Source organism: Strigops habroptila, chromosome 1 (assembly GCF_004027225.2).
Source record: "Strigops habroptila isolate Jane chromosome 1, bStrHab1.2.pri, whole genome shotgun sequence".
Lineage (NCBI taxonomy): Eukaryota > Metazoa > Chordata > Aves > Psittaciformes > Psittacidae > Strigops > Strigops habroptila.
Window position 1 is genome coordinate 4,478,643 of NC_044277.2, and position 21,220 is coordinate 4,499,862.

The 21,220-nt window shown below is 39.0% G+C and overlaps 1 protein-coding gene across 2 annotated transcripts in view; it reads left to right on the forward strand.

Annotated features, from left to right (window-relative positions):
- The window catches only part of TRAPPC9 (trafficking protein particle complex 9), a 481,851-nt gene that overhangs the window by 33,106 nt on the left and 427,525 nt on the right, over positions 1-21,220 (forward strand). For both annotated transcript variants that reach the window (XM_030504527.1, XM_030504536.2), the window contains exons 10-11: positions 11,525-11,651; positions 16,885-17,030. In XM_030504527.1, coding sequence (XP_030360387.1) covers positions 11,525-11,651; positions 16,885-17,030 — 273 coding nt within the window. The remainder of the gene's footprint in view (positions 1-11,524; positions 11,652-16,884; positions 17,031-21,220) is intronic.

Genomic DNA, 21,220 nt, shown 5'->3' on the forward strand with positions numbered 1-21,220 from the left:
AGCCATTATGTTTTAACGTTAACAGGCCCTTGAGAATCACTCTTTCTTTAACTAAGAATTAAAATGTGCAATTGCGAAGTTGCTTGGAATTAAATCTCACTCTTTTGCATAATGCTTTTTGAACCATAACACTGTGTGTAGACCTCCCACTGAATTCGATTCGGGTAAGGTCAGATACTTGGGAAAAATCCAATATTTTGTTGTGGATCTTTATTGATAATATCCATATGACTTAAAAGGACTGTGATGTGTATTGTGTGCAGGTGATTCTGGGTTAACTCCGCTATGGTTCTGTTAGGGACTGCCTAAACACAGAGCTTCATTACAAATACACCTTTGATATGATCTTAAGGTCTTTTCCAACCCTAACCATTCTATGTTTCTATGATAGAAGCATGCCCTCCCCAGAGTGGATACTCATCACCTTGGCCACACTCATTGATTCTGCTGGAAGACATGAAATCTTTGACAGAAGACTTGTTATGATACTCCTCTTCAACCAGAGGACAGATGAGGTCCTGCATGTGATGCAGAACTTAGGGGATTTCTTTGCTGTAGCTGGATATTTTATCTTCAGAAGCAAACCATATCAGCAGAGTTCATCAGACTCCATCAGGAAGGATTTCTCTGTGTGGATTTTGATTTTCAGTATGCCTACTTTATATATTTCCATACAGGCATTGCACAGGAGATACTGCAGAGTGGCTGAGCTCATTGCTTGGTCAGGAGTTAGTTGTTTTTAAGGTTTGTCTCAGATAGCAACTGCATGCCATGGCTGTGCTTGGTCAGTTGGGATGATAAAAGCATAGGTATATTTAAGGCAAAGGTTTTTGTTCCTTTCAAAGGTCCAGAGTTGAATTTTCAGACATATCCCTAGTTGTCTTAATTTCACTGATATGATTCTGACCTCCATGATGGCAGCGTTCCATCCCTACTGCACTACTGGCTATTACTTGGCACTTCAAAATCATCTGACATGTTGATCCATGCCACGCAAACCATAGAAGTTTGTAAGTTTGGCTCCAAGCTTTTTTCTCATGAAAACAATCTCTCACCATCCAGAAGATGCTTATTCTCAGCCTGTGCTGAGATTATCCTCCCAGTGAAGAATTTCTGCCCAAATTTCTGCTGACTGCTATCTCAGTTCCCCTCATCCTCTAGATCAGTTGTGATAGACTTGTCAGTGTTGGCCGGGCAGACCACTTTGATGCCTTTGACAGCTTGGAGTTGTTGGTAGCTGGAAGACCAAGGACTGCACACCAATAATCTGAGATCGCTTTCAGAACCTTTTTATCCTCTTTTCAATTCTGCAGTGCTCAGGTGATGGCTGACATGTCAACTGTGAGGTCTGTGCCTTGTGCAAAGAAGTGATGAGCTTGATCTAAGAAAAAAACCCCTAAACCTTCATCTTCAGAAATTATGGTTAAGCCTGGACTGATCGTAATTTGATGATGTCAGGCAGTGTCTGACAACTCTTAAAATATGCCTTTCTATCTCACAGCTTGAAAGAGGAAACTATGCAGTATTTTACAGACGTTTTTATTTATAGAACAGATTGCATATGCATTCACTTGGCGAGATTTAAATTTCAAATTGCTCTGTAGAAATATGGGAAATAAGGAAGAATATTAAACTGGGCTCATAAAAATTGACAGCTAGACCAAAAGCGAATGTGTAAATGCCTTTAAGCGTAACCCTTCTGCTAAGCATATTGGCAACAGTAAAGACCAGACTCAGTTTCTGAGCATCTTTACTTCAAACATTGTCTTGAATTTCCACCCAAACACCTAGGAAAATGAAATCAAGCTGCATGAGCCCTTGCTGAGCTGTACTAAATAGTGTTTCGCTGGAGAAAGGAGTGAGGATAATCTATAAACTGCTGCTACTGTAGAGCATGGAGAATTTAAAACTACTTCTTGTTTTGAGGGACAGCTGGAGCAGCTTGTTGCTGTATGTTCACCTGGCCGTATCCTGTTCCCTTGTTTATGTCTTGCTATGACTTTCTCCTTTTTCCCCAGTGTGGAATGCCATAGCAAAGGTTCTTGAGAGCTTTTCTCATTGAGCTAGTTGCTTGCCATTCCTGCCCTGTGATTGCTGTTCTTCCTGCCTAATCCCATAGTGCTCCTCCTTTTATTTCTCCTGTTCTTCATATTTAGGTCGCAGGAAACGAGACTGCAAGTATTAGAAATAAAATGTAGGATAAATATAAATGTCTGATTTTAAAATAAAACCTTGACAGTAGTATTAAAAAGGAGATACATAAAAGTAAAGAAGGTAATTCCAAGAAATTAAAAGGAGTGGTATGTTTGCTCGTAGCATTGAGACTGCTTAAAGATGTCACAGTAGATTCTCAGTAAATGTGTTCTCCATTAAAATAAATAAGAATGGAAAAGCAAGGGTAGTTAAACAGCAAAATAAAAGCAGTTAGGGGAGGAAAAGAAGAAGTTTACTGTATAAAAGTGAATGTTGTGTCCAAACATAGAAAGGAGAAGGGAATGTCAATCCTGCTAAATTAAATGAGGTGGGGGAGGAACATAAGCCCAGAAAAGATTTTGAGGCATAACTTGCTGAACTTATGAAAGCTAATAACTTCTTCAGACATATTAGAAGTAGGAAGCCTGCCAGAACTGAAACATAATTGAGGTATAAAAAGAGACACTCAGGGAAGATTAAGCTGATCAGAAAATTTTGATCAAGATTTTCTGTTTAGGAAGAAAGATTCTGAGGTTTGGTCCTTCTTTAACAGAGAATAAATCTGTGGTATTCTTCCAAAGTGCAATTAGAAATGGTTTATGGTGCAGTGTGATCTGAACTGTAAAATGATCAGTAACGGAGTTCAGGTACCAGGTAAGGTTCAAAGATGTTAAAAGAATGGTGAAATTAAACAATTGAACTGCTAACATTCCCACTGACTGGATTTCTTAAATTGTCTTCGTTCTCATTTTAAAATTACAAATGGCAAATGCATCTTTACGTTTCTTTTAAGAGCTCAGAGATGGATGGAAGTTCTTCTGAGGTGGATGTCTCTGCAGTGTAGCTGTCTGCATCCCCATCGTCCTAATGATCCTGTCCATCCCAGTGACTCTTCTGACAGGATTCATCACTCCCTTTACACATACACGTCTATCTTAGTATTGACTAGGTGTCTGCACCCTAACTTAGTCATCAGTGCTTCTCTTCGTAGATTCCCAGGTTGGAAGGGTCCTCAAGGATCATCTGGGCCAACCTTTCTGGGCAAAGCATGGCCTAGATTAGATGCCCCAGCACCCTGTGCAGCCAAATATTGAGAGTCCAGTGTTGAGGAATCCACCACTTCTCTGGAGAGGTTATTCCAATGAGTGATTGTTCAAATTGTTAAAAATTTCCTTCTTGTGTCAGAAATTATAGTAAATAACAGTGGGTGTACGGATAATTGTGACATGATGGGAAGGAGTTAGAACACCTTTGAAGTGTGACTTATTTCCAAGGAGTGATGGAGCATTAAAATAAGTGTGATTTAGTTAATACAATGTTCCTGAATTAAACAAACCCAACCAACCAACCAAAAAACCTTTTGGTACATTGATTAGTTAGTGATTAGAAGAGATAGAATCAATAAGTGAATGAGATTGTGGTGTTGAGGAAAGAGATTTATGAATCATGTGGCTTTTGCTTTTCAAAACAGTTTTAAACTGTTAGGAAACTGGCAAAAATGGCAATATCACAATCTGTTGCTGGGCCAGGGTTATTTAGAAGAGTTTCCAGAGTAGACTTCGTTGTGATATTGTTTCTTGAGAGTGGGAAGTAAGAGATCCTGTGTGGAAACCTTCTCTCAGAAGCTCTGCTTATGCTGACCATCTCAAGTAATCCCCTGAAGTGCATGTAATGTAGGCACCAACTGCTTTGCTCTACAGGCTCCTTTCCTTTTGTGCTGCAGTACTTGGTAATACAGACATAGCCTGTCAGTACTTCGCAATGTTTAATCACAAGGAACGTTATTCCCAAATACTGCATTTAATTTAGGACAGCGTTTCCCCCGGGATCCTTTATAGTGTGTAAATTAATTTTTAGAAAGGTAAAAGTTACTGATTCCAAGGGCTGAAAGGAATGACGTTTTAATCAGACTGAAGGGAGAATATAATGCAAATTAAAGCTTGATGTAAACTTCTGAGCTGAAGTGAGGTTTCCTTAACTGACACTAATGAACTGGTTTTAATGCACTGTGTTGTATTTTAGTTGACAAAGTACTTGCACGTTGTTTTCGCCTAACCAATACATCTTTCAAAAGGGAGCTAGTTTGGTTGGTCTTGTAATATTAAAATGAGCTGTTTCAGCATGGAGACTGAAATGTTCAATATAATTACCAGGGAATATTTATAGCAGCATGGTAGCTTCTTAGCTATTAATTGGAAATCTTTTTACAGCTTCAGCGTAGTACTATATGTTATCTGTGTACATATCTATGAAAAAATATATATTTGTATATATAAAGTGTAATTGAAGAGAGGTGTCACCTCCTGTGTGTTTGATGTATAGCAGGGGCACAATATGATGTAAGAATGAATATATTAAAGCTTGAATGGAAATGCTTTCTGACATATTGTAATAAAAGGCTTGGAGATTGTGCATGAAGTAGGAGGAAGCTTCTCAGAAGCCATTTAACTCTTATTCATCATGGTACTGTGACTTTTCCTTCTTTTCATCTAGTGCTGTTTTCTTCAGCTGTGTACTATAAAACTTCAGCACTGTTCTGTACTCTTGTTCCTGAGAGTTGCTTTATCTGCAGCACTTCTTCCTGCCTTTTTTAACCCCTCCTTTATTTTTATTTTCTTTTTAAATTCAAGACAGTAGCAGCAGAGTAAAACTCTCTGGGCTTGCTTTCTTCTTCTATATCTCTCTCTGGAATTGGTGTTTTCTAGAGACAAGCTGGCTTATTAAATAACTTCACTCAAACTTTTATATTAAGAAGGTGTACTTTATGTTCCTGAAATACATGTCTTTTAGACTATGTAGAAAGTGAAGCCACACAATGCCTATACATATTTATGTGTTTCAAATAATGATCTGTTTATCCCAGGGTTCCTTGAGAAAGTCTGGTTCAGATCCCAATTCAGTGGGTTTATTTTTCTTGAAGTGGAATAAATAAATGAGACACACTAAACTAGCAACAGCAATAAGAGATTTAAATTCATTTGCGTAGCACAAAGTACGAAGACCAAAAGTTGTAAGCCATGTTACGTGAGAGAAAAAATAATGTACTGTAGATAAAATGAAGACTCGTCCCACTTGTCCAGCATTATAAATAAACCCGAAAATCTTCCATGCATGATTTACCTCTGTTTAGACTTGTATGTTGATGAGATACAGTCAAAAATCCAGTCAATACCATATCCAGATTCGAATATCCATCATTACAATAGAATAGTGCATTTCTTTATGACAAAAGTTTCCTAATAATTTGTTTAAAGTAATTCATGAAAAAAACAAATCTGAGCTTTTTAGCTCAAAATTCCTATGTTCGTGTAGATTCCTCTGATTTTTGAAGAAGCCTGATTAGATTAATTGAGGAAAAAGACACAAGTGTTCAAGTGAAGACAAGTTGCAAAGTTTAGTTTGGGGAGGACATACTTCAGTTGGCAATATGAAGACGTGAAGAATTTGTGCTGTATTTTTAAAAGCTACTGTTTTTGTACTGAAGGAAGTACAGCCCTTTCCTGACCTGCATCAAAAGGAGCGTGGCCAGCAGGTTGTTCTCCCCCTCTATTCTGCTCTCATGAGACCCCCCTGGAGTGCTGCGTCCAGCTCTGGGGCCTCCCAGAAGCTGGACATAAGAAGAATGTGGACCTGTTAGAGCAAGTCCAGAGGAGGCCATGAAGATGCTACAAGGGCTGGAGCAGTTCTGCTGTGGAGACAGTCTGAGAGAGTTGGGCTTGTCAGCCTGAAGAAGGCTCCAGGGAGACCTTAAAGCAGCTCCCGGTGCCTAAAGGGGCCAACAAGAAAGCTGAAGAGGGACTTTTTGCTAGGACATATAGGGATAGGACAAGGGGAATGGCTTGAAGTTGTCAGAAGGTAGATTTAGATTAGATGTTAGGAAGTTCTTCCCTGTGAGGGTGCTGAGGCGCTGGCACAGGGTGCCCAGAGAAGCTGTGGCTGCCCCATCCCTGGCAGTGTTCAAGGCCAGGTTGGACACAGGGGCTTGGAGCAACCTGCTCTAGTGGAAGGTGTCCCTGCCTGTGGCAGGGGGTTGGAACTGGGTTAGCTTTAAGATCCCTTCCAACCCAAACCACTCTATGATTCCATGAATTCTCACTCACTTTGGTAATTTTGTCATTCAGTTGGCCGGTCAGCTTGCACGTGCTTCCTGTCTAAGTGATGACCTAATGAATATAGGTAGGAGTCTGAAATGTAGCTGTTCAGGGCAGTATAAAAACATAGGTAAGTGATGAGATTTATTACAGGAGAGAATATTGGAATGAGAACCCAGTATTCCTCATGTTGCTTTCAAAACAACTTGTTCAAGTATCAGATCTCCCTCAGCAGTTTGAAGTTGTGCTTACTTGCTCTACGTGTTTTTCAGAAAAATATTAGAGATGCTTTTTGTTTACTAAAACTGTAGAAAATGCTGTCATCTAATGCCCATCAGACTTAATGTCATGGAAAACCAGGTGATGTTTGCCTGCAAATTAGAGGAGACCTGCCCTGTTCTAATGAGTTAAACCACTATAATACTGAATTAGTGGCTCGATCGTACAAGTCTCGCTAAGGCGCTTCACTCTCCACCTTACCTTGCTTGTGGTAGGGAATGTGCTGAGTATGCAGCTACGATGCTTACCATCCATCTACATCTATCCGAAACTGGAGTTGAGGGACTGCCTGAAAGGTCATGGAGACTTTTGCATACATGCTATTAGTCTAGTCAAGCTGAGAAGTCTGTAGTGGCTACTGTCTACGAATACTCAATTTCTACTTCAGCTTTTTTGAGGGTCTTAATGTATTTTGTATTTTCAATAATGTATTTTGTAATTTCAATAATTTTTGAAATTATTTTTTACTGTAAAGAATACACTGCATCTTGACATCAGGATGATGCTGAAGAAGGCAGGGCAATGCTGAAGATACTCCTGGCAGCAGACCCACACTGACCTTGTTTTTCTTCTCTAGTTGTACCAGGGGTCACCAAGCAATTCTCTTCTTTCTTTTGTGAAGGAAATATATATGTTTTTGGGTACAGAACCTACTGTTTCTCTTGCTATTAATGCTGTCAGACTGACTTTTCTGTCTCGTTACATATTACTAGTAATTTATCAAGGAGATGTTGGTGTCTTTCTTCCTGAGAGAGTTGGGTAGGCCAGCTGGGACTGACTGCTCCAGGTCGTCTTGGACTTCTCCTTTGTGAATGTTATTTGCTGTTTTCAAGGGGGAAGGAAAAGCTCAGCCAGCACCAAGAACCCTGGGTACTAGGGTTTGTTTTTTTTTGTGAAAACATTGATTCTGGGCTTATCACCAGGGAAAAAATTGAAGTCAGAGGGCTTTGAGCTATTAGTTTCCTGAGTTCCATTTTCAATTTTTAGTGAGTTCCGTAAGGAAACAGCAAGTTGTTTGTCTTCCAGAGTAATTGGCAGGTCAGACATAAAATGTTCCCTTCCTTCCTTCTACCTTGCTGTAGGTTGTTCTGTAAGGCACACAGTGACTGGAGCAAAACAAGGTCAACCAATTATTTGCCAGAGAACTAATGCATTTTTAATATTTGACTTAGTTTTTAATGGGTAGTGACTGAGACCCAGTCTGAGTATTTAAAATTCGTTCAAATATGAAAGAGCTAAAATGTACAGTTAGAGCAATTGTGTTCATCTGATTTTATCTGTTACTTGCGAAGGCGTGAAATACTGTTTGTGTGATACTGTTAAATCACAGTTACTGAAGTGCTTAAAAATACTAGTCTGTAACTGACCTTTCCTTCCTGTCCTGGTCTGTTTTTTCAATGTCTCTGTTATTGTGAAATACTGCTTCATGTTATTGTGAAAATAGCAGAAAATCTCTTCTTTTTCACATTTAGAAGCGTTCAGTCACAAATGTGCACTAACTGTGCAACTGAAGCATTCAGATTTTTGTGTTCTCACATTAGAAGAAGGTCCAGAAAGATCCGGGACAAAACCAATGTTCATTGTGTTGCCAAGAAGTGGTTAAGCAAAAAATTATCAAGAATATTGGTGGACTTGCAAAACTTGAAGTCAGAAGCAGTCAAAAAATGATGATGAAACCAATTTGGTATGAAATGGGGGAATTATGCTAGGAGGTAATACTAGGCAAACAGAAGTATGTGCTCGAGTGGCAACACTGGCTGTGACTTGGTTGGATCTTTCAGTGAGTCTGGAGAGAAACTGGAGGAAATAAGACACTGAACGTAGTTATTTCAGATGAGAAAATAACCCATCATTTCTCACTCAGTATATGACTCCCTGTAATACCTACAGGTGAGTATCCACTAGTGTTCCCAGCTGCAAAGCAGGCTTTTAAAGCTGTGAATTCACAGGTCAAAGGATCAAGTGGTAATTGCTTTACTGCTGACATACACAAGCATGAAGACACTAGGTGGGTGAAAACCTCCAAGAATAACTGTTTTCTGTTTCGTCTTTGCAAAGAGAAAGAGAAGTACTGGTGATAAGTGTTCCAGTCACAGATAGTCATCTCAACTAGAGGTCAGGAAGACTCAGTAGTAGAATAGATTCTTCCGGGAGGTTTGCGTAGTTTCTGATTATGTGTCAGAGTATGATGACAGCCAGGCAGATGCTAGGAGAATTCAGAGCTGTTTGAAGGTAGCAGTCTGTGCAGGTTTTTGGCAGCTATTAGGCTTTTCAAATTTGACTAAGTAGAGAAGTTTGAATCATTCATTCATACCACAGAGGTCTGGTAGCAGAGGTGCTCAATGGAGAAATGCTGGAGAAGGACTTTCTACAAGGGCATGTAGCGATAGGACAAGGGATAATGGCTTTAACCTGACACAGAGGAGATTTAGATTAGATATAAGGAAGAAATTCTCCACTGTGAGGGTGCTGAGGCACTGGCACAGGGTGCCCAGAGAAGCTGTGGCTGCCCCATCCCTGGCAGTGTTCAAGGCCAGGTTGGACACAGGGGCTTGGAGCAACCTGCTCTAGTGGAAGGTGTCCCTGCCCGTGGCAGGGGGTTGGAACTGGATGAGCTTTAAGGTCCCTTCCAACCCAAAACATTCTGTGATTCTATGAAGATTTGTTTTAGAAGTGGCTCTTGAATAGGATTACGCAGCTCTTGCTCTTCTGCATCATGAATGCTTCTTGATACATCCTGTTGATGTAGATTCCTTTAGCATCTCAGCTGCGATGAGGTGCTAAGTAAAAAGTTATAGAGCTACTGGCTTGGTAACAGCGTGTTTTAAATGACATTTCGTAAAGTATCAGCATAGAAAAATGCCTTGTTTAAACCTTGTCTTTGCAAAAGCATTCTGAGCTTCTACTGTGAAGTAAAAATGTGACTCTCAAATCTATACAAATTATTTTTGCAAGTGGCAGCATGCTTTCTTTGAATACAATAATTGACAGCGTTTCACACTAGGAAATGAAAGCCACTTCTTCAGAATGACAGACCTCTGGTTTGATTGAGAATTAAGCTCATACTGTAGTGTTGTCTTCATCAGTCTTGGTAGCTGTGACGCTTTCCATTTCAGTGGATTCTACTTGTGCTATACGCCCTTGTTCACCTAACCTGGAAAATAACAACCTAAATGCTGTAGCCTAAAATTTTTCTTAAAGTACTCAGTCTTAAACCACAATTCCTGGCTGTGCTACACTGATCTGAATGTATGTTTATGTCTGGTAATGTATTTTTTGGGCACATTTCCTACACACAAATAAAATGTGGTGAGTGGCTCAAGAGACAGTTCAGTGAAGCATAGACAGAAGCAAAGCAATTTGTCAGTTATATGGCATTAATTTCATAGTGAAGGCGATTACAATCAATGTTTATTTGCTTTGAAAGAGTACTCATGGCCTTAGAAGCTTACAGACTAAGCTGGATTGATGTGGGCAGCACTAACATTGATGGATGTTAGTGCCTTTCAAGGTGTTTTGGGCAGTGACGTGGTTTACTGGATGTTTCTCTCACATTTTTCTCAGTCTTCCCTCTCACAGCTGCTCTGCAGGACTTTTTACCCTTTCTTGGGGTGCTGAGGCACTGGCACAGGGTGCCCAGAGAAGCTGTGGCTGCCCCATCCCTGGCAGTGTTCAAGGCCAGGTAGGACACAGGGGCTTGGAGCAACCTGCTCTAGTGGAAGGTGTCCCTGCCCGTGGCAGGGGGTTGGAACTAGATGGTCTTAAGGTTCTTTCCAACCCAAACCAGTCTGTGATTCTATGAATTCTTAAATATATTATTATAGTTGTGCCTCCAGCACTGTTGATGGGCTCAGCTTTGGGCAGTGATGGATCTGTTTTGGAGCTGGCTGGAACTAGCTGTCTCTGGCGTGGAGGTACTCCTGGTGTCTTCTCCCAAAGGCCACCCTTGCAGCACCCCTCTCTATCAAAACCGTGCTGCATAAACCCAATGCACTTATCTAAGCAGCATTTTTGGAGAGTAGTATTTGCTATTGCCCTTCCCTTTTCTATTTTATCATTCAATATTTTGATCTCTGAAGTATTTTGTAGAAACAGTTTAGTTATTGAATAGTTATTTTTTATTGGTAGCATGTGTGTGGAGGAATGTTCACTGTACTTTAAAACAACATAGGTGTAAGACTTTTCACCTATGTCAGCCTTCCCTCTAAACACATACTCTCTGGCTTGTTTCTGTTTGCTGACTCCCATTTCATCAGTGAAAATACAGTTTTGTGTTCAGGCCATGCATTTCCAAATAGGCTTTTTTTTTTCTCTCTGGAGTATCTATTGTTGAAAATGATTGTTGGGTAAAAGTCATAAGCATTTACTGTTTGTTATGTAAGATAACCCAAGTAATGTATGTTTGTCTGAACATTCTTGTATTTTAAGTAAAACCAAAGAGAAACTTTCCTACCAGTTGTTACGATTTAGTAGCATAATATAATAGAAGTGTTTTAAGAATTAGGTAGTTTTAACACAAGGTAACATCAAAAGTAATTTGTTTCTGTTCTTTGGTGTTGTCCATTCTAATGTTTCAAAGCAGGGCTTGTTCACTGTTGTTATTAGCCATAATATGCTTGAGGCCAGTTGTGTTGGAGATGTAGATTTACTTGATAAATTGTAGAAATTTTTGACAATGAAAACTAACAAAAAGTAGGTATAAACTGACACTTTAAAAATCCTGACAAATCCAGAAAACTTTCTTGCTTAAGGTTGCTTAATTATATTTGATCCATTCATTAAGGCTTCTGAAGCCTAACTCTAAGCATTGTATACAAAAATTAGTTGGCATTCCATGGATTTTGCATAAACACAAAAAAACCCCCACGTAAAACTTTGGGTCATAACTTTAGCTTAAATTTTTGTGACATGTGTGTCAGAAATTGTTTTTTAATTTTGCTTTCAACAAATTTGTCTTCTAGAAAAGAAAGATGTGACACAGAGCTTGGAAAGCTACACCGCAAAATGCCCTGGTACGATGGAATTCATCACTCTTCCAGATGGTTTGAAGTTACCTCCTGTTCCATTCACCAAATTGCCTATTGTGAGGTAAGACTCCAAAATATAATCTCTAACTTTTCCACGGTACCTGTCACATTTTAAAAGATCCTGGAAGGATAGAGTCTTCTATAACAGTTGTTCACAGTAATATGGAACAATGTCAAAATGTCAACTTGTTTTGAGAAGTTACTAGGCAAAAATAGAGCCTTTGAGCAGAAAATACTTTCTGTGGCCTTTAGTTTCAGGAGGAGAGTGGCTTTTTTTGTTTTAAACTGTCATTCAAGAGTTTCTGATACAGCTGAGATATGCAGCTGAGATTTAAGTTAGATACCTGGTCATAATGAAGGTCTGCAAGTTGGATGCTGTCTCTATCTGTGGAGCTTGGAACTCAGCTGGAACTGATGCTTTTTGTAGCTGTTCCTTTCCAGATGTTGCATTTTGAAGCTGGCACCTTTACTGGCCAGTTCTAAATCTGTGTTCATTTTTGTGCCTGGGTGCCAAAGCACGTCGTGCAGTCAGTCCAATGAATAATACTGTGTTTAGATGAAAGCCTAGCATGAGGCATTAGAGTCAAGGACAGAAAACAGCTAGTGGGCATCAATGATAAAAGAAAAGGCTAAAAAAAATCTTTGTCAACAAGTGACTTTTTTGAAGAAAAGATTATTTCTATTCATAACAAATATGGTAGAAGTTACTGAAAAGAGCTCTCATAGAGATTTGAGTTCACAGTGGGAAGCCATCAAACATTTCATGAAGCAAAAGTTGTAGTATCAAAGAACATAGGAGATAATAAAATGTATAACCAAATAGTGAAAATTATATTGATTTTCAGATTTTAGTTCTTAAAATGAAAATACATGTTTTACTAACTTCTTACTTTTTTCCACATTTACTGAAGAAAGAGACCTTGTCTAACTATTTGTAGTGCATTTAATATGATAGGTCTGTTCACACTAACAATGTTGTGTGGGAGGTGCTTGCTTAGGGTGCAGGTTTGACCAGAGCATATGGCTCTCTGTGGGCAGATGGAATTGGAATGGTCACACCACTTCTAGTGTCCTGGGAAAAGTGTTTTGTCTCCTGGTTGGAGCAAGTACAAAGCTGTGCACTGATGGACCACCTGGGTCACCCCTCTTTTAATATGTACTCATGGGGTAAACATCTTCCTTGAGGTCTTCCAGCATTGTCCCCTCAGTGTATTCAGTTGAATAGGAATTCCACCGATGAGGAATCTGGGATGACTTCGCAGATACCTGCTTTGTGTTGCTTCCACTGTATTTCAGTGGTGCAGTGCATACTTTGGAGTTGCAGCTGGTATCAGCTTCTTGGTTGGAAAACATGCAATGTGGACGTATGATCCCAAAACCATAACTGTTAGAACTAAAGCTGTATATTACAGTGGGAATGTTAGTTGACTAATTTATTATCACCTGACCTTGGGGTTGATTTAGTTTCACAAAAAATCTATGTATAGAGCTAAACTGGTCATATTTGACCATCCTAGATCGTGTTTGCAATCAAAACACATAGGTAGTCATTTCCAGGTTTTTCTAACATAATTTAGGTATCTGCTTTAGGATGAGTTGAATTACTGACTTACGTGGACTATATTGACTCATTTTGCATTGGCTTCTTGGTAGAGCAGCCTCTAGCAGACCTCCATATAACATCACCTGTCCCTGCCCTCCCTTTAATCCTGACCCATAAGCTCTTGGTTGGCTTTTCCATCCCAAAGGATAGCTCCATGCACTCCAGGTGGTCATTGACATAGAGGGCAACAGTCACTCCTTGTCTCCCCTGCCTGTCCTTCCTGAAGATCTTGTATCCTTTCTTCCAACACTCCATAGGAGCCATGCAACCATGCCAATAAGATCATAGGTCTGCAGGCATGCAAATGTCTATAACTCCTTGTTATTCCCCATGCTACGTACGTTTGCATAGAGGCATTTAAGTTTGTATGCTGAAGGGGACAAGCACATTGTCTTTGCTTGTTATTCCTAGTTCTAGCTTTAAGAAATTGCTCACCATCCAGGTGTTTCATTTACACCATCAGCTTGCGCTGACCTAGCTGCACTTGGAACATATAACATACTTGCTACTGTTTTGCCATGGGGTAAGGAACCCAACATCAGCAGTATTTAACAGTGAAGAATTTACGTTCGTGCTCTTGTCCTCCTCCCCCTTTTCTTGTCTTTTGAAAGTTCTAGAAAAGCCATAGTGATAAAAAATTGGTAATCCAGCAAAATACTAGTTGTGTCTAAATATAAAGCCTCCGTTTATATCTACACAGCAGGCATAGTGTGCTGTAGAGCTGTCCAGCTAGTTGGAAAATAGCCATGGTTCAGGAGTGCAGAGCTCTTTCAGCTAAATCATGCTAATTTTTGAGACATAAACTATAAGTGTGTGGAAATGTGGTTTTGATCAATGTTGGATAATCTATGTTTATGATTCAATCCGTGCTAGAGCCCTCTAGAAACATCCACATGTGCTGACAATGATGGCTTCTATTTACTGTTGGCATTTCATGGTCTGCTAGCTTTTAATCCATTTAATGGAGGGTGCTTAATTTGGATGCAGATTTCTTAATCAAACTACTGTCAAACAGTGAAATGCCACAATGAAACTGGAACATGGTTGCACTGTTACCTTCTTCTCCCCTGTGCCCATAAAGCAATAAAAGACATTTGCCTTGGCAAAACCTTTATATTCCATTACTCATGTTAACTAGTATGTAATGTCTACCTGGCCTTTATTTAAGTATGGTATTCTTTATAGTCTTTCTTTTTTGTGGTGTGCATCATGTCTGTTAACTAGATGCTTGGTCTATTATCAATGTGCTTTAAATATTCTCATATTGTTTTCTTTTTGAATTTGGTGATTTTCTCTTTTTTTGACGTTTCATATACCTTAGAGCAATCTGGAAAGCTCCTTGATGAATTTTTATTTCTTTTGATGAAGCTTCATAAATTAGAAGGACATTGGATTGGGAAGTATTCCATTACAGCAGAGTATGAAATAATCATCTAGTGTTTTCTCAAAATCCAGAATGATTTATTGCCTTTCTGTTCTAATAGATACAGTATTCCAATTTTCATAACTTACTTGTGTTAAAACTCATTTTCTTACTAATATACTTAAGAAAAAAACCCTTCATTCCATTTCACCACTGGTGTCTTTTAGTTGTTCTTACATGCTTTTGTTACTACTTTAAATTTACATGGAGCCACTTTTTTTCCTTCCCTCTGTCTACTTACTAGACTGGCATTTTGGGTTCAAAACTTGGCGTTTGGGTTCGAACTTAAACAGGGGAAGTTTAGGTTAGATCTAAGGAAGAAGTTCTTTACAGTGAGGGTGCTGAGGCACTGGAATGGGTTGCCCAAGGAAGTTGTGAATGCTCCATCCCTGGCAGTGTTCAAGGCCAGGTTGGACAGAGCCTTGGGTGGCATGGTCTAGTGCGAGGTGTCCGTGCCCATGGCAGGGGGGTTGGAACTGGGTGATCTTAAGGTCCTTTCCAACCCTGAGTATTCTATGATTCTATTTTTTTATTTATCTCCATTTCCCCTCTAAGCAAGATATTGGTTTTAGTTAACACAACTTCTTCCAAATACAAGATTTTGATCTTTTGGGTAGCTAGTGAAATTGTTTTGTAATTCCTGATTGTCACTCATTCAGTCAGGCTGGGCCAGGGACTGGAAAATGTACGTTATTGAAGCTTTCCACACAAAGAAATTAAATTATTTGCCATGTTCTATGTATGACCTGTGAGGGTACAGCTGATGTGGTTGAAGACTATTCCTTCCACTGTCATGTGTTAAGGTAAAACAGGTTATCCACTGGTATTTATATAATAATGATGGATGAGCCAAAGCACTTCTCTCTCTATAAATTAAGGTTGCTTTTTATTAGCGCTTTATCAAATTTAATGTTTGCTTCCTCAAGTAAGTATCATTCTCATGTTTGGCTTTAAGTTGCATTCTAATTTCTAGCAGAACTGTATCAGAAGTTTTAAAATATGAAATATTCAGGAATCTGTCATAGTTACTCTTTATTTTTCAGGCTCACGTCTGTTATTTTGCATTCGATTATGATGTAGACACTATCACCAGCAGATAATATATGGATGTGATTTATTTCTTGTTCCAAGATAATTTTAGTGTTATCTAGTAACTTCTCAGGTGTTTAATATTGCAGAGATAACATGTCTGTGTAGTGCTACTCTTATAGCTTTGTTATTTTTCAGCAGTAGCTCATTATCTTGGTTTTCTTGTATGTATGTACTCTGTATAACTGTGCTGACTTTTCATGCACTCAATACCAGTTTATTGTTTTGAAGTAAGGTATGATTCTGTAGCTTTGGCAAGTGAATGACTTCAGTGCTATCCTGTAAATGACACAAAATTGTTTTAATAAAGAATACTTACCTGCTTTTCAAAGTGAAGGTACTTATAGAATCATAGAATCACAGAGTGGTTTGGGTTTGAAGGGACCTTAAAGATCATCTAGTTCCAACCCTCTGCCACAGGCAGGGACACCTCCCACTAGAGCAGGTTGCTCCAAGCCCCTGTGTCCAACCTGGCCTTGAACACTGCCAGGGATGGGGCAGCCACAGCTTCTCTGGGCAACCTGTTTCCAGGTTATTTTATTTTATATTATAATTTCCCAACTAAATTTTAAGTTATTTCTATGACCTTTACAGTGGAAGAAGGCAGGTTTCTTTCTTAGTGCTCCAGTGCTCTCATCACAGTATTTGGAGCACTTCATAAAACATGAGAACTTAATCATGTACTGTAACATTTATTATCTCTCTGGTTTATTATGGCATTAGCAAGGAATTCCAGTGAGTTAAGTTTTGCAGTGGGAGGTGGATGTAGGAAAGGGGGGAAGAAGGGAATTAATCTTTGAACAAGTTGGAGTTTTCTAGCATTCTTGCACTTGGCCTCTTAATTGGTTTTAGAAGTCTCCTTGGGTTTTAGCTGGACTCTTACTCATGTGGATTCTAAATCACCTATCTGGTTAGGTTTGGTTTTGTTGGTTTCTACAGAAGATGTTTTTCCTTTGGTTTTTCTTTTCTGAGAGCTTTCTGAAACTTTGTCTTCAGTTTCCTTGGGTTGGCATTACTTTCTTTTGTACCGTAGGTGTTTACTTCACGTTTTCCATTTCATGTATTTTAATCACTACTCAGAATGGCATTTAGTATTTATCAGTTCATTTTTAACACAACCATCTATTACAAAATAAAATAGAAAGAATAAAACTTTATAAAATGATTTTTACTCAACAGATCTGTGAAGCTCTTGAACCTCCCAACCAGTCTCCGACCTCACAAAGTGAAAAGTCTGCTTGGGCAGAATGTGTCAACCAAAAGCCCCTTCATATATTCTCCGATTATTGCTCACAGTCGTGGGGAAGAACGAAGTAAGAAAATAGGTAAGAATATTTTTCATCATTTTCCATTGTTTTGTTAAATTACAAAATCTTCCTTGGTCAAGGAAAGCAAATCTGAGAATTACTTTCTTGTGTTGGAAATAATTAGCTTTTTAGCCTAAAGTTCTGAAGGAGCAAAGTTTTGTTCTCCATGGGACAGCTTCACATTGAAAAGAGGAATAAAGTCTGAGAGATGATAAAGTTGATCTTCAGAGGAGATAAACTCATTTTATTTCCATGTCACACGGAAGAGAAATCAGGGAAAACTTAGCTCTGCTACGTTCTGTTCAGCAGTAGCCAGCTTAGGCAGTTATCATGTGTGGTGCCCTGAGCTCGATGCGTTGCTCTGGTTTGTGCTTTTCTGATAAGGGTATCATCATGAACATGAAGAAATTGGGATGAATGAGCTGCAGTTTCTTGGACGAAAGATGCAAATCCATAGGAAACTGGACTGAGGTAGTTCACCACCCATAGAATCCCAGTGTTAGACCACTGGGATTTAAAATAGGTTTTCAGTTTATTGCTTTCAGGAGAAAAAAATCATCTAGCTGACATCTTATTATGATTTAACCTGCGTTTTTTGAAATGGTTCAAGTTAGGATTTGTGTGTGTGCTGCATGTACCATAGGAGTTTATCTTCTACAGGGCAGTAGCTCCTTTTACATCTTTATTTAGTCTGAGGAGATGTCTGAACTGCGTGTGTTCCTGGAAAACATTTGTCTTTTGAAGTCCATACACAGTGCATTCACTTTTAAAAGCCTTTAATGTTTCATTCAAAGTTTCGCAAACAAAAGAATATACAAAATAGAATCAGATACTTCCTTTGAAAGGAGCTGAGAAATTTAATGAGCTTTGAAACTAATGAGAATATTTTAATTGCCTATATTTAACTTTAATGAGAAACAATTGACATTAACAAATGAACTGTGGTTTTCTTACATGGAAGTATGTAAGCCATATTTCGGTTAAATTATTGTTAAAGCAAAGGAAATCAAGTACTGCTGACAAACCAAAGGGAAACAAAATCCTTTAGAAAGTCTTGAAATGCTTCCAGCTTTCAGTGTGATAAGCTTTTCTGATTGGAAACAACAAATGGGATAATTCTTTTCTGGTTAAATTGCTTTAATTGTATGCTTGTCATAAGAAATAAACCAACTGATTTTGATATAAAGTGGTTTTTTTTGTTGTTTCAAAGTGCTGATAGTCTAAAGCAGAAAGAATGTATAATATAGTTGCATTAGTACATCTGGCAACTAGTGTCATACCTATATTAAATGATATAAATGTAGCTCTTTACCGAAGACCATATAACCTAGTTTTACCTTTCCTTTCTAAAGCTTTTTCCCCAAGGAAGCAAGTCTGTACCATTGCCCTGGTGTCTTTTACATGGGGTGCTACACCTTCTGGAAAGGAGACCAAAGGCAGATAGGGAGATCTCTAGAAGTGGGACTGTCTTTTTGGTGGTGGTAGGGAGTAGTCATGTTTTCCTGTTGGAATGAGAAGACTATATATGTATATAGAAGACTCTCTCACTGTATATATATATATATAGACTATATGTGTTTATATATATTCACATGAATGTATATTCCCCCACGAATGAATCATAGAACAGCCCAGGGTGGAAGGGACCTCAAAAGATCCTCTGGCCCAACATTTCATGAGAAAGGAAGCCTAGATAAGATCATCTAGCACCCTGTCCAGTTGCATCTTCAAAAGCTCCAATAATGTGGACTCCATCACGTTCTTGGGGAGGTTGTTCCAGTGAATGATTGTTCTCACTGTAAAAAATTTCTCATTATTAGATGAAACCTCTCTTGGTGCAGCTTGTACTCATTGCCCTTTGCCTTTTCCATCTCTCGCCTTGTGAAGAGAGCCTCTCTCCTCTTTGTAGCAACCCTTTAAGTAGTGGAACACTGAAAAGTTCACGCCTGAGCCTTCTCTTCTCCAGGGAGTAGAGACCTAACTATTTCAGTCTTTCCTCATGGGGTTGTTTCAGCATCCCCTTGATCATCTTCATGGCACTCATCTGGATTGTATCTAGTCTGTCCATGTCTGTCTTGAACTGAGGAGACCAGAACTGGACACAGTACTCCAGGTGTGGCCTGACAATGGCTGAGTAGAGTAGGATGATCACATCTCTGCTAGCATTACCTTTGCAGATGCAGCCCAGGATCCAATTTGCCTTTGTTGCTGCAGCAGCACTCTGCTAGCTCCTGTTCAGCTTGTTGTCTGCCAGGACTCTCAGGTCGACAAAATTGCTCCCCAGCCATATAGAGATCCTAGCCTGTACTGAGCTCTTCGGTTATGTCATTGCAGGTGCAGGGCATTGCACTCATCACAGCTTTGGACACCACCCTCCCAAAGTTAGTTTAAAGCAAGATTGGCAAGTCAGCCATGCTCCTAGTGAAGATTCTCCTGCCTCTTCTTGGCAGGTGGATCTTGTCTCTCCCCAGTAGGCTGTGTTTGTTGAAGAACTTGCCATGATCGTAGAAACCAAGGCCTTAGTGACAATACAAGCCCTGAAGCCAGGTATTGATCTGCATGATGGATTGACTTCTGCCTGCACCCCTATCTCTGATTGGCAAGGCAGAAAAGAAAATCACTTGTGCTCTCAGGGAGTATATTCCAGGAGTATTCTACTGAGGGAGGGATCATACCTGTAAAAATTAAATGATCCTAGAATCCTTTCTTTTTTGAAGGAAGGACAAATTGAAGCATCAGACATCAATGGTTTGTGTTTAACACTTCAATGAAATCAAGATTTCTAATATTCCAGAATCACTTTTTACACAATTATATTGAAAGCATTTTCAGGGAAAACATCCCAATCTTGTGGTAGTTCTTATAATGTGAAAATTAATTTAGAAGGACTGAAGTGCCTACTTTGGCTACAAGAAGTGCCTACGTTGATTCAGTCAAGCATAATGGGGCTTCAGTGCTTAGATCCCTTTGAAGCTCTGTACAATACCTCTTCTGAGGAGTAAATGATTCTTTTGGGGACTGCAAAATGCATAAGACAGTGTGGCCACTAATAGCAGTTAAATAGAAAGAAATTTAGAGGACATCCCTTAGAATTGTGCTTTTGAATATTTTGTTTTAATCACCAGTTTTGCTTTTCAGCTTTCATAGTAATAGAACCTGTTAACCTCTCTGAATGTATGTTTTTAATTTCCACTAGCATTAATTGCAGTTAAACATTTGCATTAAGTACATCTCCCTTGAGCTCTCTAATATTGCTTGCAAAATGTAATCAGATAGTAAATGATTGTGAATGTACGATTAGGGTACAGATGGTTTCAACTGTGAATTACAGTCCTAATGTATATGTAAGTCTTTTTTACTGGGCACTTTTAAATATCCTAGTGAAAAAGTGTTAGTAACGCATGTTAACGTTGAGTAAACTAGTAAAAGTAAATCCACAAATGTTATAAATTAGCTCATAGCCATGATTTATTTAACCAAACCAGTTAAACCACCTTTGTTTATTTGCACAGCAGGTCCTCAGCTTGTGTGGAGGATCTCATCACATTCAGTTTTAAGTCTGAATGTCAGGTGCATGCGGTTAACTGAGAAATTTGGAAGGCAGACAGGACCTTGTGGGCTGAAGAGGTTATGAAGTGCTGATGTAAAATAATCTTTCTGCATCGAACAGTTCCTTCGAACTTGCATTTCTGCTGCTGCCATCCGTTCCATAAACTTCTTGCCTCCTTAAATCAAAAAAACCACCCAAATATGGAACTTGGCAGGAGAAAGTGTCTTGAAAGTAGAACCTCTGTCTCATGTTGTGAAATATGTATTTTCAGTTGATCTTATTACCTGACCTATTTTTGTTCGTTGTCTTTCCTAAGTATTTTCACAAGTTACCTAATAATATGTTATTGCTTAAGTCTCCCATTTTGTCAACCTCAGAAAATCTGTATCCATAGGTCTTACTGTCATCTTCCCCTCCCACAGCATCTCCCAAACTACTTACTGTTTCCCAAAGAAAATTAATAGGAGAAAACTAAGGTAGCATCTTGCTGGTGAGCAGTTGTTTCCTTCTTAATTTAGAACAATCTCATATTTACTCTATATCATCAGCTGTGTCTATATGAAGATCTGTTCCAATTATTTTCAATTTCCTTCTTCCTGTTGTGTTCATTCCTTACGTAGTTGCTGCTTAACTCAGTTAAATATCCAAGGCGATGTAC